Source organism: Sarcophilus harrisii, chromosome 2, assembly GCF_902635505.1.
Source record: "Sarcophilus harrisii chromosome 2, mSarHar1.11, whole genome shotgun sequence".
Lineage (NCBI taxonomy): Eukaryota > Metazoa > Chordata > Mammalia > Dasyuromorphia > Dasyuridae > Sarcophilus > Sarcophilus harrisii.
Genome location: NC_045427.1, coordinates 481,883,665 through 481,901,438, shown reverse-complemented (window position 1 = coordinate 481,901,438; position 17,774 = coordinate 481,883,665). Strand labels below are relative to the sequence as shown.

The 17,774-nt window shown below is 45.1% G+C and overlaps 1 protein-coding gene across 7 annotated transcripts in view; it reads right to left on the bottom strand.

The window, feature by feature from the left end:
* The window catches only part of HMCN2 (hemicentin 2), a 186,421-nt gene that overhangs the window by 79,526 nt on the left and 89,121 nt on the right, over positions 1 to 17,774 (bottom strand). For 6 of the 7 annotated variants that reach the window (XM_031954837.1, XM_031954836.1, XM_031954834.1 and 3 more), the window contains exons 25-39: positions 17,609 to 17,774; positions 16,727 to 16,813; positions 13,687 to 13,881; positions 12,312 to 12,442; positions 11,974 to 12,121; positions 11,594 to 11,720; positions 10,276 to 10,430; positions 9,576 to 9,854; positions 8,447 to 8,728; positions 7,788 to 7,896; positions 7,009 to 7,178; positions 5,132 to 5,286; positions 4,420 to 4,516; positions 4,122 to 4,217; positions 2,444 to 2,620 (exon numbers count right to left, since the gene is read on the bottom strand). The exon at positions 17,609 to 17,774 is cut by the window's right edge and continues 98 nt beyond it. In XM_031954837.1, the coding sequence (XP_031810697.1) occupies positions 2,444 to 2,620; positions 4,122 to 4,217; positions 4,420 to 4,516; positions 5,132 to 5,286; positions 7,009 to 7,178; positions 7,788 to 7,896; positions 8,447 to 8,728; positions 9,576 to 9,854; positions 10,276 to 10,430; positions 11,594 to 11,720; positions 11,974 to 12,121; positions 12,312 to 12,442; positions 13,687 to 13,881; positions 16,727 to 16,813; positions 17,609 to 17,774 (2,374 nt within the window). The remainder of the gene's footprint in view (positions 1 to 2,443; positions 2,621 to 4,121; positions 4,218 to 4,419; positions 4,517 to 5,131; positions 5,287 to 7,008; positions 7,179 to 7,787; positions 7,897 to 8,446; positions 8,729 to 9,575; positions 9,855 to 10,275; positions 10,431 to 11,593; positions 11,721 to 11,973; positions 12,122 to 12,311; positions 12,443 to 13,686; positions 13,882 to 16,726; positions 16,814 to 17,608) is intronic. The other variant, XM_031954839.1, reaches the window with a different exon arrangement.

The following is a 17,774-nucleotide window of genomic DNA, read 5'->3' as shown; positions in this document are numbered from 1 at the left end:
TTCTTGAATATTCATTGTCTATATTTTTAGCAAAATATGGTTTCCCTGATTATCTCTTTTAATTAGGTGTATTTTTACTTTAGCTTTGTCTGAGATCACAGTTGTTAACCCTGCCTTTTTTTACTTCAGCTAAATCATAGTAAATTTTGCTCCTGCCCTTTACTTTAAATGTGTGTCTTTCTGTTTTAAGTGTGTTTCTTCTTGGATTCTGATTTCTAATCCATTCTGTTATCCACTTTCTTTTTTATAGGTGAATTCATCCCATTTCCATTCACAGTTATGATTACTATGTACTTCTCTCCACTCTTTCTTCTCCTTCTCCTTCTTCTCCTTCTCCTCCTCCTTCTTCCTTCTTTCTTATTCCTTCTTTCTTCTTCTTCCTACTTCTGTCTTCTCTTTTCTATTTTTTAGTCCATTCCTTTTCAGAACTTTGTTTTGCTTCTGATCCCTGCCTCCTTTGATTCACTCCCCCTTTTATCATCCCTCTGACATCTTTTATCCCCTTTCTCACCTCTTTCCATACTGGGTAAAAAAAGTTTTCTATACTCCACCAAGTGTGTGTGTGTGTGTAGGGGGGGGTATGTGGATGTGTGTGTGGGTGTATGTGGGTGTGTGCATATGTAGTTCCCTCTTTGAATTAATTCCAATGTGAATTTCAATCATTGCTTCTTATTCCTTATTTCCCCCTCCACTATGAAAGCCCTTCCTTGAATGCTTCTTTTGTGTGTGAAAATGTTCTACATTTTACCTTTCTCTTTTCCCTTCTCCCAATGCACCTTTTTTTTATCTTTTTTTGCAGATCATTCCAAAATCAACTCACACCCATGTTCTCTGTTTATATAGACTCCTAACAACCCCAATAACGATAAAGTTCTTAGCTAGTACATTATTATTTTCCTACTTAGGAATTTAGGAATGAGTCCCTTATGATTATTCTTTCATATTTACCTTATTTCCTTTGAGTGTTATGTTTGAATGTCAAATTTTTCTATTCAGCTCTGTTATTTTCATCAAGAATCCTTAAAAGTCTTCTATTTTATTAAATATTCATTTCCCCCTGAAGGGTTATACTCAGTTTTGCAGGGTAGGTTGTTCTTGGTTGTAATTATAGTTCTTTTGCTTCCAGAATATCATATTCTAACCCTCTGCTCCTTTAATGTGGAAGCCACTAAATCTTACATGAATACTACTATGATTCTACAATATTGATTTCTTTCTTTCTGGAGGTTTGTCTGTAATATTTTTCCTTTGACCTGGGAGCTTTAGAATTTGTCTATAATATTCTGGGAGTTTTCATTTTGGGGATCTCTTTTAGGAGGTGATTAGAGAATTCTTTCAATTCCTATTTTATTCTGTGGATCTCAGATATGGGGCATTTTTCCTTCATAATTGCTTAAAATATGATGCCTGTGCTCTTTCTTTGATTGTGACTATTAAGAAGTCCAGTAATTCTTAAATTACCTCTCCTCATTTTTTTATGATGAGATGTTTAACTTTTTTCTATTTTTCCATTCTTTAATCTTTAATTTTTCTGATGTCTCCTTGAGTCTTTATATTCCAATTGCCCAATTCTAATTTTTAAGGAATTCTTTTCTTCTGGCCTTGGAATGGCAACCATGTCCCCTGTTATGAAGCACAAGCACCAGTGCTACTCTCTGCCTTGGAACTGCAACCAGGGCCCCTATTTAGCCCATCATAAGTGCTTCTCTCTAGAATGGTGACCCAGAATTGCTAATCAATATCAGCTGTATTTAGTGTCAGCAAAGGCTCCCCTGTAATCTCTTTTATAGTCTCTGGACTGAGAGTTCCTGCAGCTATTGCTACTGCTACTGCTGCCACAGCCATGGTCACCTCCAAGACCCATTACTTGTACTGCTGCAACTTTTGAGACTGGGCCCCCACTCTGATGTCATGGACAACTTCTGCCAACTTCCTAAGTTTTCTTAGGCTAGAACCATATCTCACACTGACACTTTGTTGGCTCTGCTGTTCTAAAATTCAATTTCAGAAGTTACTTGAAAGTTTCTTAGAGTTGAATGTTGGAAGAGTTTTGGAAATTGCTGTCTGCATTCTATGATTTTGACTTTGGCCCCTTCTGCATTTATTTGTGAGATTTTTATGCCCTAATATATGGCAATTTTTGTGACGATGTCACATTCAACTGAAAAAAAGGTATACTTTTATAATCTCCAGAATATTTAATGCTCTTGGGACAGGCACTTTAATTATTTGTACTGAGATCTTACATTCCTGCTTGCCAATAATCTCCATGAAGATAAAGCCCATACCTTATATAAACTTTGCAGCTCCCCAGGACATAGCATAGAGTTTTGGGCTTATGAGGCCCCTTGGCCAAGAACATGGTCTTCTCTAAAGTGCTGTGTTTTTTCTAAAATCAAGAACTTCCCAAGTCAAGGCATCCTCTCCCACAAAAGCTGCTCACCATTAACCCGAAGACCGAATTTCAGCTCACTGCTGCCAGCCACGTTGGATGCCACACACCGGTAACTTCCTGCATCTGATAGCTGAGCACGCTTGATCCGCAGAACTCTCCCATCAGCTGACACCATCAGGCCAGGTTTAGGAGAAATAAGCTGGCGTCCCCTAAACCATGATATTCCTAAGAAAGAAAGCAGCAAAAAAAGTCCAGATCAGTCTTCTCAGGAGGTGGGCAGGATGGTCAGAGAAGGAGAGAATAATTCTGAAGATATAATTATTTCATGAATTCATGGATGGAAATCTACATCTAGGGAAGGATGACACACAGGAAAAGGATTTGTATCCCAGGAAGAGACAAAGTGATGTACTGGATTTGGAATCCAGAAGACCTGAGTCTGAATCCTATCTTAAACATTTGCAAACTCTGGGACTTTTGGCAAATTACCTCATCTCTAGCCACCATATTTTCCTCATCTATTAAATAAGAGAGTGATGAACTTCAGGATCCCTTAATGATCCTACAAAGAGTGGATATCCTGAACTGCATGGATCCATGGCAACAAAAATTCACATGTTTATAGTTTTATATCTAACTTCATGAGGATATTAACAGTGGAACACCATATTCTTCCATGTATGAAAGTATGTCTTTAATGGGGCCAGTAGGGATGATTTGGACAAAGCCATAATTGGCATCAACCTGAGAAGTTAGGGACATGCCCCTCAAGCCCCCAAACTTCCTTCAATAGCCTGCCATGAATGGATCAATCTTCAAGGATTTATCTAAGCCTTTCTTGAAACTTTGTGTTTTCAGCCAATTCTACATTTCTGGGTAAAAAGTTCCAAAGGACACCGCATGTGTCCTAAACTTAGCTGTCTGTGGTTTGATGACAATTCCTCCACTTCTATTCTCAGGATTAACTCCGGATCTCTGCATCTACCTTCAGCCCCACATCTTTTTCTCTAACTTCCCTACTAGTACTCCACATAGCAAAACCAGCAAGGTGAAGGTGTAAGGTCATCCAACCTAGTCCTCCACTGCAGCACAGTCTCATCAGCCGACATCTCAGAAAGGAGGCATCTTGGATTTGAGATAAAGGTCCTAAATCATTTCAATATGTCAGGAAGCTCTTTCTGGCTCACTCAGACTTTAACTAAAGAAAGGCTAAGACAGATTTAAAACTAGGAGAGACCTCAAATCCAGCCCAGTACCCTCATTTTAGAGATGACGAGCTCCATTAGGTGGCACAGGGAATAAAGTGCTGGGTCTGGAGTCAAGAAGACCTGAATTCCAACCCAGTCTCAGATACTTACTAGCTGTGTGATCCCAGGAAGTCATTTAACTCTATGTGCCTCAGTTTCCTCATTTATAAAATGAACTGGCAAAGAAAATAGCAAACCACTCCAAGATCTTTGCCAATAAAGCCCAAATGGGGCTATGAAAAGTAAGAAATGGCTGAAATAAGTGAACAACAACCAATGTAGAGCCCAGAGGGGTTGGCTGATTGCCCAAAGTCACACAGCCAGTCAGTACTCAATCCTAGGTTCTCTGACAACGAATCTTTTCAGCAATTGCTTTTCATTTACAGGATGCAAAGGACTCTCACAAAGCAGATAGAAAGATGCAGCTAATGAGGATACAGGGTTGCTTGGGCAAGGAACTCAGAAAAGGCTCATCTTACTGGGAGTAGGGACTCCTGACGCCAGGCACTCCAAGGATGCTGAGGTGTTCTCCAGCACGGCCTTGTTCACAAGGCCCGGCTCGATGTTGGGGGGCACTAGGGAAAGATAAGATGAGAACCCCACCCAGCCAGGCACAGGCACAAAGCCTCATTCCCCTAACCATACACCCGATGGCCTACACCAGACTCCGGCTGACCCCAGGAACCCAGGACTTCCCAGGAACTCCCTTGGTTTGGCGGGCTCCTCGCCCAGGGGTCAGTGGCAGGGAGTGAGGTTCCCCACTCCCCCGCTCCTCACCCAGCACCTTCAGCGCCACATCCCTCTTGGCCTCCCCAGCCAGGTTGGTAGCCGTGCAGGTATAGATGCCTTCATCCCTCAGATCTACCTTCTCAATCTAAAAGAAAAAATAGGCTGGGAGGGAGCAACTCCATCTGTGGCACTGCCAGCTCAACATGGTGCTGTGGCCCAGATTAGGTAGGCAGTGCCTCCCGGGGCCAGGCTTCATGCCAGGGCCAAAACTGAGATCTGATGAGTTATGCTCTGTCCTGGAGTCGGCCCCTCCAACTCCCAACAGCCTGCCCTGAACAAGAACCCTGCAGTCGGAATCCAGGCAGGTGTGTTATACAAGAGCCAAGGAGTGTGCATGGAGAGCTGGAAGGGACCGATCTACTCCAGCATTAAAAAGACAGAGCACAATATGAGATCCAGAGGGGTGAAAAGGATTGGACAAAGGCACGCAGCTGGCAAATGCCAGTCAGGATGCTCTGATGCCATAGCCAGTGCTCATTCCATTGTACCACACTGATTCCCATTCCCCAGCATGAGGCTGTGGCCATCCCATCCCAAGAAGGGTCACAAAGACCAAAGTCACTTCTAGCACCTGCTGGTTATCCCCCTGCTTAGACCAGCCTCAAGCTTACTGGAACCTCCCCATCCCACCAGTGGATCCCAAGCAGGGCCAGGAGCTCAGATAGCTGCTATAATCATCACCAGGAACCCTGGAGCTTACCTGCAAGCTGCCCCCTGTGGTCATTAATGAAACCCCATTCTTCCACCAGCTGAGGCTTGGTGTGGGCATCCCAGCTGCCACACACTGGATTGTCACAGGCTGGAGGAAAGGGGCTGTGAGATTCTCCCCCTCAAGGATGGTAACTGATGGGTGCTCTGCACCAAGAAGGGAGAAATGAAGGCAATAGTTCAGAGAAGCTCCTCAGAGAGGAATCCCCTGCCCTCACTGGGAAGACATGGAGGTCCCCCAGTGACCCTGCCTTTGAGGGACTTGAAGACTTCTATGTTTCCCTTATGAACACATTGTCCCACTCTGCACAGCAGCTCACTCTTCTTCAAACTTCCCATGGTTCTTCTTCCTCTCAACCCCACATGGAGAACTTTGCCTTATTTTACAAAAAAAAAAAAATGAGGATTGTGATCTTCTCCCTTCTTCCAACTTTCTTATCATTGAGCTGCCTTTTGCCACTCTCCTTCTTCATCCCTGACCCACATGATGAGGTTCTCTGAGTCTTTACCAAAGCTAACCGCCTTTAGCTGCTCAAGTGATCCCATTCCATCTCTCTCTTCCAACAAATTATCCCCTCTGTCATTCCCAATCTCTTATTTGTCTCTTCCTTTCTCCTGGCCCATTCTCTACTGCCTACAAACATGTCCATGATTCCCCCATCCTGAAAAAAATTCTCCCTTGATCAATCCATTCCCACTATCATCCTGTCTCTCTCCTCCTTTTGTGGCTAAACATTTTGGGAAAGCTTCTTACAAGAGGTGCTTCTACTTCCTTTCTTTTCACTTCCTTACAATCAGACTTCTGACTTGATCATTTCACCAAAACTTCTCTCCACTCACTAATGATCTCTTAATTGCCAGATCCAATGGCTTTTTCTTAATCCTCATTCTCTTTGACTTCTTTGCAACCTGAGATCAGAGTTGCCTCTTTTGCTGGATCTTCATCAAGATCAGAATCTCTAATCCCACGGCTATCCTTCAGTGTCAACTAAAATCTACAGGAAGCCTTTCCCAAATCCTCTTAATTCCAATGCCTTCCCTCTGTATGTAGCTTATTTGTATATATTTGTTTATCCATTATCTCCACGATTAGACTGTGAACTCTTTCAAGGTAGGGATTGTCCTTTGCCTCTTTTTGTATCCCCAGCACTTAGTACAGTGCTTGGCATATAGGATACACTTAAAAAGTGTTTACTGACTAACTCATGCTTCTAAAAACATTTTAAGGTTTCTGAAACATACATATTTTATTCCCATTTTACAGATGAAGACAATGAGTTTCTGAAAAGTTAAATGTCTTGCCAAGGATCAAAAATCCAGAAAGTGATAGAACCAATATTTAACCCCCAGTCTCCTAACTGTTCAGTCCACTACTCTATGATAGAAAAGAAAAGGTATTGACCTGAAAGTCAGGAGATCCAAGTCCTCTCTGTGGCCCTCAAACCCCCTAATGTCCCTCAATCTACTACCACCTCCCCCATCTAGCTGGGTGATCTGGAGCAAGTGTCTCAGTTTCATTTGCAAAGTGGGGATATTTATAGGAGTGTTATAAATATTAAGTGAATCAATAAGAAGAGCTTTGAGTAAAAGAGTATCAGCGATTAGTTGTTTCTTTCCTGAAACCAGCCCAGACTAAGCCCTTTAAACTCATTCTTTATTTATGTACAGACAGTCCAAAAACATCTCCTTCAGAGCTATATACCCCATTCCATTTCTTGGGCTGGCCCTCAAGAGAAACCGACCACCAACGGGATGCCCCCATAATAGGCTGGGCCAAGATACAGCCGTGAGCCCCAGTGGATCACTCCATCTCTCTCCAATCATGTCTCTGGGGTTTCTGTTTCACAGCCTGCAACAGCCCACGCTCACCATGCACTACCACCTCCACCTCAGCCCCAGCAGTGCCAGCCTCATTGGTGGCCTGGCAGGCAAAGAGTCCGCTGTGATCTGGCTCCACACGGTCAATCCGTAGCATGGCCCCATCCACAGATACGTCCACACCAGCAAGCTCCCCAGCAGGTCGGCCACTCCTCAGCCATCTGAGAAAGCATATTTTAGAGGGGGAGAGGGTGGAGAGTAGGAAGTAATAACAATGCTGCTTGCAAGATGCTACTCCTTAAACTACTTGATCCTCACTGGGAGGGACTTCCTTTTACAGATAAGTAAACAGAAGCAGAGAAAAGTTAAAGAACTTGCCCAGGCTCACACAGCTAGCAAAGATCTGAAGTGAGATTTGGGTTCAGATTCTCTCGATTCCGGGGCCAGTATCGATACCTGTGCTACCTAATTGGAAGAGCAAATTTAGTACCCTCACAATGGCGAGAATGAGCCCCGGAAAAGCAATGCTGGGCAGTCAGGACCCAAGGCCCTGGATAAACTTTCAGGGTTCATCTTCCAGCACAATCTGGTTATGAGCCAGTTCTCTGCTTCCACTCTTTTGGTTTTTCCAGGAATACCCAGTAGACCCTTCCCATCCTTGTAGCATAAGGGAACAAAGGGATAGTTTTCCATGAACACTACTCAGCTCTGTACTCACTGGACTCAGAGGAAAATTCTAGGGGAAATATATGCCTGAGACCCAGAAGGTACAAATTCTCTTCACTTGCAACCTCCCCTTTCCTTTCTCCCCCCCACCTCTCCATACATACTGTACAGTCGGAGTTGGGGAGCCTGTAGCCTGACAGGGAAGCTCCAAGGAGTGTCCCTTAACAGTAGTCACCTGTCCTGAGCCTTCTCCTACTAGCAGCTGGGGAGGTACTGTAGACAGGACACATAGTCAGATGAATGGTGCCAGCTGACCAGCAATGCCCCCTTCCTCCAACCACCCCCCAAGTCATTTCCTATTGGTTGTTCTGTAGTTTAGAGATGTCAAATACCAGTTAGCTCTAAGACTCCAAGTGTGGGCAGAACCAGAAAAAATATAATTCAGAAATATTTAACAAAAATAGATTTTAAAACAGAACATAGATAATGCTAATATGTGGTTTTCTAAGTCCATATGAGGCCCTCTTGTAAGCAGCTTTTCCAAAGTGTTTAGCCACAAAAGGAGAAGAGATACAGGATGATAGTGGGAATGGAGGGATCAAGGGAGAATGGAAATGAAGGAAAGCATGATAATTAATTTGACAATGACAAGCAATTAATTAATCAATGACAATTTATCTGAGTAACCTGTGTGTACTGAGTATTCTCTAAGGTGGCACTTTCCCCAAGGGCCTCCAGTATCCCATGAAAGATCAGGGGGGATAGACATCCTCATAATAATGTCCTGGACCCATACTCGAGGCACCAGGATGGTTCCACTCACCCTGCACCTCCACCAGGTAATGGAGGACTGTCTCCCCAGCAGGGCTGTTGGCCAAACAGCTGTAGTACCCTGAAGCTGCCTCTGCCACCCTCTCCAGCCTCAGCACTCGACCTCCCTCCTGGAGCCACATTTCATTGTTCTCTGTCAATGGATTCCCATCCTGGTGCCATGTGAGGGTGGGTGGTGGATGGCCACTTGCCAAGCACCCCAGAGTGAGGGGCCTCCCAGCCACAGCCTTCACCACCAGTGGGCCTCCCTCAGCACCCTCGATGGTGGGTGGAACTAGAGAGGAAATTGAGGGTTCATTACAGGGAGGTTCTCGGAGCCAGTAAGAGGAATCTCACCCCCTTTCTCCTCTGGAATCTTGGGATGTTAGGGAAGGGATCTGACATCTCTACCTATGTACCAATCCATGGTTGGTGGAATAGGATTGCTCAAATCTGCCAAGATCAAAGATCTCTCTACCCATGCCCAGTCTTAAAGACAGAGTAAGAACACGTCAGGGGGAAGAAAGAGGAGGGGGAAAGAGAAGTGGGATTCCTCACTTTGGCAGCAGGGAACTAACCTTGACAAAACCAAGAAGAGACAAGATTCAAATTCATTATTTTTTTTCCCAAGAAGGATCTTAAAAATCAAAGCAAGGTCACCTAGATCTGTCCTGAGAGTGCTGTGGGACCCTGAAGGGAGCCGACACTCTGATGCTGACCTCCAGGGTTAGAGATGGCCCACAGATACCCCAGCTTTCCTTAACCACTCCCTGTAGACAAGTCCACCAGGAGTTCATCAGCGTCTTTATTGAGCCTAATGAAAATCCAGCCTATTCCACCTCTCAGGAAGAACGGTTCTCCGGTGGATGCAAAAGGCCACCTTCCTCCTCCAGATTTCATAGAGGGCCCTAGTCCTACCCACAGGAATCCCTGTTGTCCTGTCCCACTCCATCCCACAGACCCACAGCTGCTGCCCACTTAGCAGGCCCAGGGTGATGAGGACAAAAGGGATTACCAAAAGCCTGCTCTGGGTGAGGAGACAGAATTAGAGGGCCATGTCTCAGGGCAACCTGACTCCTGCCCTTTGCCCTGCCCACCCTTCTTCCATTTTCTCTCCCCACCCTCCCTGGGAGTCCGCTCACCATAGACATCCAGCCTCACAGCTTTCTCAGCTATTCCTGCTGCATTGCTGGCCTGGCAGGTATACAGCCCGGAGTCCGAGACCCCCGCCTTCCCCAGCTGCAAGTGCCGCCCCCCTTTGGCAAAAGCCACCTGGGGGCCGGCAAGGAGGGGGTCCCCATCTTTGAACCAGGTGATGATAGGGGTGGGGACACCACGGGCATCACACTGAAGGCGGACCACATGGTCTTCCATGACGGCCACCTCGCCTGTCTCATTGGAGCCCCAGATGGTAGGGGGTGCTGAGAGGGGATAGAGGGAGGCCTAGGTCATAGGGAGCTGTGACATGCACCTGCAGGGCAGCCAGAGCTGTTCTTTCTGCAGTGGCAGACGGGGCTAGGAGCCAAGCTGGCAAGGCAGATGTGACATGGGGGAGATCCCAGCTCAAGCAGTGTGCCGAGGTAGAGCGCAGGCCGCCATGCGGTGGGATGCCTCCTGTCCCCTACCCCCACTCCCTTCTGCACAAACATCCTGTTCCACTCGGGCCGTAGCCTAACAGGCGATCACCCTCCAAGCTGGGGAAGGACTGGCTTTCAGGACTTCTCACCAACATGGCTTGAAGGGCGAGTCCCTAGCCCAAAGCAGGCGCCCCACACCAAGTGGGGTAATCTCTGCGCTGCGCCACTCGTGAGAGTGTGATAGGAAAGTGGCAAAGGTACTCACTGTGAATACTGAGCTGGAAATCCTTGGCCTGCTGGCCAGCCGGACTGAAGGCCACACACTGATAATGGCCCTCATCCCCCAGGTGGCTGCTGGGGATCCTGAGAACCTGCCCATCCTCTAAGAGATGAACGTGAGGGTTGCCTGGGGATATGGGCCTAGGAAAAGGGTCAAGGGAAGACAGCATTGAGGCCAGGAACAAGGCAGAAAGAGTCTGGACAAGAATCACAGAATCATAAATTTTTGCTAAAAAGAAGCATAGAGTCCTTCCAGTCCAAAGCCCCTCACTTTGCAGATAAAGAATCAGAAACCCACAAAGGTTAATATGGATCACATTGGTAGTGAGTAGAAGAGATAGAATTTGAACCTGGGTCCTCTGATTCCAAATTTACTGTTTTTTCCACTAAAGAGAATGCTGTCTGCAGTCCAGGTAGTGAGAGGATTAGAAAATCCCCCCCATCAGGGGTGAGAAATAGGTCTGTCATTCCCTATTAGATTAAGCTCAGACGCCTGGACCTGACATTTAGAGGCGGCCCTTTTGCAATGTGGCCCAAGCACATACTTTCAGGCTCCTTACCTAGGGGTCCCCCAAACACAATGTCAATATGCTTTTTCCCTTTCTGCCTCTGTGTTCCCCCCACTATTGGAGTGCCCTCCTCTCCCTCTTCTCTCCTATCAAATTCCATTCAAGGCCTTCAAGGACCAGCTACAGTCTTGCTTGCTCCAAGTTAGCCCAGCTCACAGGCATCTTTCTCTCCTTTGAACCTTCTTATAGCATGTGCCTTTGGTACCAGTAACTTGGCCCTCAAACATACCCTGTCGTGCAGTTTCTTAATTATTTTATATAAGTGAGTCTCACCACTAAACAGAATCTTTGTGCTTGGGCTTCTCGCAGAAGGTCTTACTGCGGACATATACTACACAAAGACCTGTGGGACGATCTACAAGAGCAAAAGTTCAGTCTAATGCAGCCTAAACAGAAAGTGAGGTTGGTTCTTTGAACCTCAGATTGGGTAGAATGTGCCAAGAATCTAACATTGTTTCTATCTTTTCCTCAGAATCACCCTTGGCCACCTTCACTACAGGTCACCATGCTGATGAGCTGGAGAGCTCCCATCAGATTCTGCATCCAACAGCCATATGTGGATGGCATGAGAGAGTACCAGGAACAAATGGACCTTCTAAGAGGAAAGTCCAGGGCTAAGCCTGCCAGCTGCAGAATTTCCAGGGCTTTAGAGGTTTCATGATATTTAAAGCTCAAAGGGATCTTAGAATGTGGAGCAGTGTGAAGAATAGGGGCTCAGGAGTCTGAGTCACTTACTGTCCATCCTTAGTCCATTCCACTTGGGGCAGGGGCACCCCTGAGGTATGGCACTGCAGCTCTACCTCCAAGCCGACAAGGCTGGACACCTCCTGAGCTGTCCCTGCTCCATGTACTGAAGGTGGGACTAGGAAAGAGGAAAAGGGAGCGAGTGAAGTGGAAGATGGGGTGATGGTGAGGAAGGGAGCAGGGATGAGTCCCAGGGAACAAAGAATGGGGTAAATCTCATAGTCACTACTCGTCAAGTAGTGGATAATGAGAATAATGGGAGCCTACCTCCATCCCACATGAATCCAGAAAAATAGGATGGAAACAATAGAGCTATGGGCTTCCCAAGGTCTCCCAGCATGAAGCCAAGGAGACTGAGAGAGACAACTCACTCAGCACAAGGAGATTAACATCCTTCTGAGCCACCCCAGCTCGATTCACAGCTTGGCAGGTATAGAGGCCTGAGTCACTCTTCTGGATTTGAGGAAAATGGAGGGAATGAGCACCATCTAGGAAGTGATGTCTGCTGTCCTCAGAGACCTGGGCATGGAATTTAATGAAGACCAGGATTAAGGATTAAGAGCAGCTGCACCCCACCCCAGGATTTTACAAACCCTTTTCTCGTTGCCCCTCGTTCTGGCTTGACATCCCACCTCCTTCCCCTATCACTCTGGGGCCAGGCCCAGACTCTCTCCATTTGAGGCCCCTCGGTACTACCAGGAATACTCACGGGCTGACCATCCTTGAACCAGGAGATAGCAGGAGTAGGAAAGCCGCTCATATCACAGTCCAGAGTCAGGGGCTTGCCAGCCATGGTGGACATATTGACTCTCTGATCCTCTTCATGAATGTGAGGAGGCACTGAGAAAGAGGAAGCATAGGGACATACATAATGAGGGGAACATCCAGGGCTTCTTAGTTATGGACCTGAAAAGTACAATATTGTGGAAATTTCTCTGACCCAGAGTTCAAATTCTGGTTCTGGAGACCATTTAGTATGACTTTTGGCAAGTCAATCCCTCTCTTTGGGGTTTAGATTCCTATCTGGAAAATGAAAGATGGACTAGATAGGATCTGATATTCCTTCATGTTCTAATATTTCTTTTAATATTTTCATTTTATAGAAAAAGAAACTAAGATTCAGAGAGGTATAAGGTCTCATTCTCCAGGTCCTCTAACTCCAAATCTAGTCCATTTCTTACTGACTGATTTCTATTTCTATGCTCATTGTGTTTTATTTTTTAATTAAGTATTTATTTCCTCTCTTCCTCACTATCTCCCAAATTACAATGAAAAGAAGAAGAAAATCAAGGCAACATGTAGAATTTAAAAAAAGAAATCTCTACATTGGCCACATCCAAAAACATATGTCTCATTCTGCACCTAAGAACATCATCTCTCTATTGGAGGTTGGAGTCCTTCATCATTAGTCCTCTTGGATCATGGTTTACCACTGCTTTGCTCTTAAATCTTTCAAAAACAATTTTTTTTACAATGTTATTAGTGTATAATTTGCTCTCCTATGTCTGCTTACTTCATTCTGTACCAGTTCATGCAGGTCTCCCCAGGTTTTTCTAAAAGTCCCTTTTATCTTTTTCATAACATAATAGTATTCCATTAAATCCATTTATTGTAATTTGTTTAGCCATTCTCCCAACTGTTGGACACTAAGAACACATTTCTGGGAAGGAAAAAAAGAGAGGGCAGGGAAGGAGGTGAAGATGCTTATTAAGCCCCCTCACTCCAATCTGAACTGACTCTACTAGCACTTAACCTCTTATCTATCTTCTCTACTCCTAGGGATAAGGTGGAGAATGATGGCTGAAGAGTATTGTTTACAGTCGGACAGGGACATGTTGTCAATTGAGTTGAACAGTTTTTCTTTGTTCCAAGGGAAAAGCTAAACCAGGTAATGATTTTTCAAAAGAACTATCAGTAAAAGTTTTAAGATAAAATTTTAAAACTCTATTAAAATTACCTAAAGCTTTTACACATGCTATTAGCCTATCAAGACAAAGGGAAAAACCTGTTTCTCTGTACCAAAACCTCAGGTTTTCCTTTTGTGCCCACCCTTCCTCTGTGCCCTTTCACAGTTTCCCTCTTACCATAAACCACCAACTTGAATTTCCTTGATGCTGAGCCCACTTCATTGATGGCCTGACACTCATAGTCTCCACTGTCATGGGATGAGACTGAAGCAATGAATAGAGAACTCTCATTTAATACTGACAATCCTGGACGACTGCTCAGGGGCTCTGGGGTCGGACCTTTCTGCCAGATCACTCTGGGTTTGGGAGTTCCTGTGAGGGGAGGGGGGAATGGAGAGAAAGGAGTCCTTAGAATCTGTTGCTCAAACCGAGCCTCTTCTCTCAATACCTCTACCAACCACTCCAGCACCTAGGATAGTTCCCTGAATACTATAAGCATTTATCTATTGAATTTGAAATGCCGACAAGCTTTTGCTCATAGCTAAAAGGATCATAGGATTTAAAACTGGAGGAAACCATATGAGTCGCTTAGTTCAATGTCTTCATTATTTTGTAGATGAAACAACTGTGGCCCAGAGAGGAAATAGCTAGCGCAGAGCCACACATCTAATTGAGAGAAAAAGAACTGACTCTAAGTCTTTTGGGGTCAAGTTCAAGGCCATTTTGCCTTCTGGTCTGGATACTATTTATACTTCATGGTTCTAGCTGAAGTCCTACTTCCTCCCTGAACCCTTTTCTGATGTACCCTGACCTCTCCTTCCTGTATTGCTTCTCATTGTATCATTCATCTGGGACATAACAGAAACTAACTTTTCAGAAGTCTGCTCTTTGAGTCACCACCTAAATTGAAAATTCTGAAGATAGCAATTGTGCTTTACCTATCTCCATGTCTTCCATATCACCTAGCACACGTCCTGAAATACAGTAGGTATTCAGGTAAGACTTGCCAAACGAGCAAATGAATGAATGAATCATAGTGCTTTCCACGGGATATAGTAGTGAATGGGGAAAGGAAGAAAACATGCACTTTTAAAGTCCCTACTATGTGCCAGGCACTATACTAAGCACTTTACAAGTATTACTCATATGCTCTTCACAATAACCCATGGAATAGGTGCAATTATTTTCCCAATTTAACAGTTTTGAAAAGTGAAGCAGGGCTCTATCAAAAATCACAGCTAGAAATTTTCTGAGATTGAATTTGGACTCGGGTCTTTCCAATTCTAATCATAACCAAAGGCAGACAAACCCTTGCTGTTTTCTGAATCCCTTTGGCTGTTCCCCAGAATTCACAGCTCAGTACCCATGAGGCTCTAATCACATACTCACACACCATCATTTATGATCATAAGAACTCACAGTAATTGTGAATGCTCATTAGTATTAATAATAGCCCAGGTTCTGTCTATCATTTATCTCAGCAGCAATGGAAGCCTGTTTTTAGTTGACAATGTGACATTTTCCCCCAGTGTCCCTGGGAAGGACTAAAGGGCAGTGACATAATCCAATCTAAGGAGAGAGAGGTCAGAGGTAGTTAGGAGAGTCTCCTCCCACATCATTTTCCCAGATCTCCTCTACGCAGCCTCACTTTATTAATGTCACCCCACACCACTCTCCTTCATTAAGGTTTGATCACTTCGATACCTAGAGCTAGAAGAGAAGAGTTTCTAATTACAGAATCAATGATTTTGAGCTGGAAGTTATCTAGTCAACACCATCATTTTAAAGATGGGGAAACAGACTCAATGAGGTTAAGTGATATAAGGCCACCCAGAGTTGGAATTTGAAAGCATTTGTCCTCTGACTTTAACTGCAGCTGCTCTTTCCAGTGCACCACCCAGCCTACTGACTACCTATCCCTAAGGATGGGCAAACTGAATTCCAGAGTTATTTGCTCAAAGATGTTCAGCTAATAAGTAGCAGAGTCGGGATTAAAATCCAGGTCTTCTGACTCCAGATCAGGTGCTTCTGTTAAATGGCAAAGCTGGGGATTTCAATCCATTTCTCCTGACTCCCATTCCAGCACTGTTCCCACCATGCCACAATTGCCACCCGTCAGTCTGTTCATATTAACTCGAGCACCCACGTGGTGCTTTATAAACGGGAGCTTTTACCAGGGGACAGGAGGAAAAGATGTCCAGGTGGTTACTAGGCAGGACAACAAAGAGCATCTGAACAGCGGTGTGGACAGGAGGGAGAGGATGCTGGAGACTAGCCCTGTTCACATACCAAGCCAGAAGCATCTTGAGAAGTACTACTAAATCCCACAAGGTGGCGCTAAGAGCAAAGGGTTTGGGGTTTCGGGGTTTTGGGGTTATTTCGTTTTGTTTTGTTTTGAAGATAGGGAACCTGGAGAATTTTAAACTGGTGGGGACAGAGTTTAGATAATAGAATGACAGGTTCCTAGAGCTAGAAGGGACATTAGAGGTCACCCAATCCAACTCCCTCAATTTACACATGAGGAGACTGAAGCACAGAGAGGATGTGATTTGCCCAAATTTAATAAGTGGCAGAGCTTTAAGCCAAGACTTCCAAAGCAGCCCTCTTTCCACATTTCCCAGGAAGGTGACTTGCCTTTGGGACAGGGAAAATCCAGGATATGCTACACCCAGATCCAAGATTTCTAAATTTTCCATGGGAGCATTTGTATCTTAGAAACCCAGCAAACACTACAAACCACGGCTTGATTTATTGTTTTGTTGATTATCTAGTTTGGAAAGTGATGAAGAAAATGTTAATAGTGCAGATTAAACTTTAAAAGGTTGACATGCTTTTCAGAGAACTGGTTGTTAAAACATTTACCCCTGGGGAAACCCTAAAAAAAGATGGCTAGAGGAAAAAATAGTCTTTCCTCCCTTTCCTTCCCCTCTCTCCAACATTTGAGACACACCTCTTACCAGAATTTTTCTTCCACAGCACACTAATAAGGTGATAAAATAAGATAAACTCTTAAACCTTTCAGCTCAACTAAGATGGGGTACAGAGCTCCTAGAAACCTACTGTAAAAGGTCTGAACTCTCTAGTTTAAACCTCTCACTTTCCCAGCAGGAGAAGCCAAGACCCAAGGGAAGGAAAGTCACACACAGTGAGATGCAGGAGCTAGAAGCTGATGAAGACTTGTCCTCACTTCTTAGCCTCAGCCTCCTTGAAGTCTCACCTGTTACCGGGCAGGGAAAGCTGGCCTTCTCTCCAATCACTCTCTCCAGCAGGGTTTCAGTACCTTCAGCTTCCAAGCGTGGTGGTTCTGCCAGGTGAAGAAGATAAGACCATAGTTTCATTCTGTACCCTAACCTTGGCTTTTAAACCCCCTTCCTCTGCTTTCTCTGTTGGAATTGGGATGGTGAATCATTCTAGCTCTTGGGGAGCTACAGAGGATAGGGAAGCACCCATCCCTCCTGCTCTCAGATATAGCACATACTCAGACAGAAGAACAGATATCTCTATTTCTTGACCTGTGGGACACTTCCTCCTGCTTCTACTGGCCTATGGCCAGAAATAGTTCAGGTGGAAGGTGGAGAGGGAGCTATTTCTCTTTTGTTAGTGTAATTGGAACAGGAGAAGCAGGAAGAGAATGGAAGTCGTACACATGTATGCCTATCACTACCCATAAATCCACACGGTGCTCATGCCCCAGGTCTAGGCAAGGAATGTGATTGCATGGGACCCTGATTGTCTGAGAGCCATGGAAGTCCAGGAGCCAACCACCATGAGATGGGCACAGAGGTTCCCTGCGACACTATGCTGCCCACCCAGAAGGCTTAAGATCATGAAATCATAGATTTAAAACTGAATGGAGCCCCAAAGGTCTAGCTCATTTTTTTCAGCTAAAGAAACCGAGGTTAAGGGGCTTGTCTAAGGTCACAGAGGAAGATTTGAATCATCAGGAGTAGGATCTGAATTTAAGTTCTCTGACTCTAGGACAGCCATTTTTCTACTACCTCCTACTCTGAGAAAAAAGTCCAACTGGAGGGAATAGGTTGAATCCCACAATTTCACTAAGTCCTCAGCTGCATACATGGTGCTGCCTCTCGGTACTCACCCAGCACCTCCAGCTCCAGCTCCCGAGCATCCTCTCCGGCCTCATTGGAGGCCACACAGTGGTAGAGCCCAGCATCTGAGACCTGCACAGATTCAAAGTGGATCGAGCCGACAGGGTCGAGCCAGTCCTTCTCCAGCAAGGTGACACCATCTTTGGACCAGCGTAG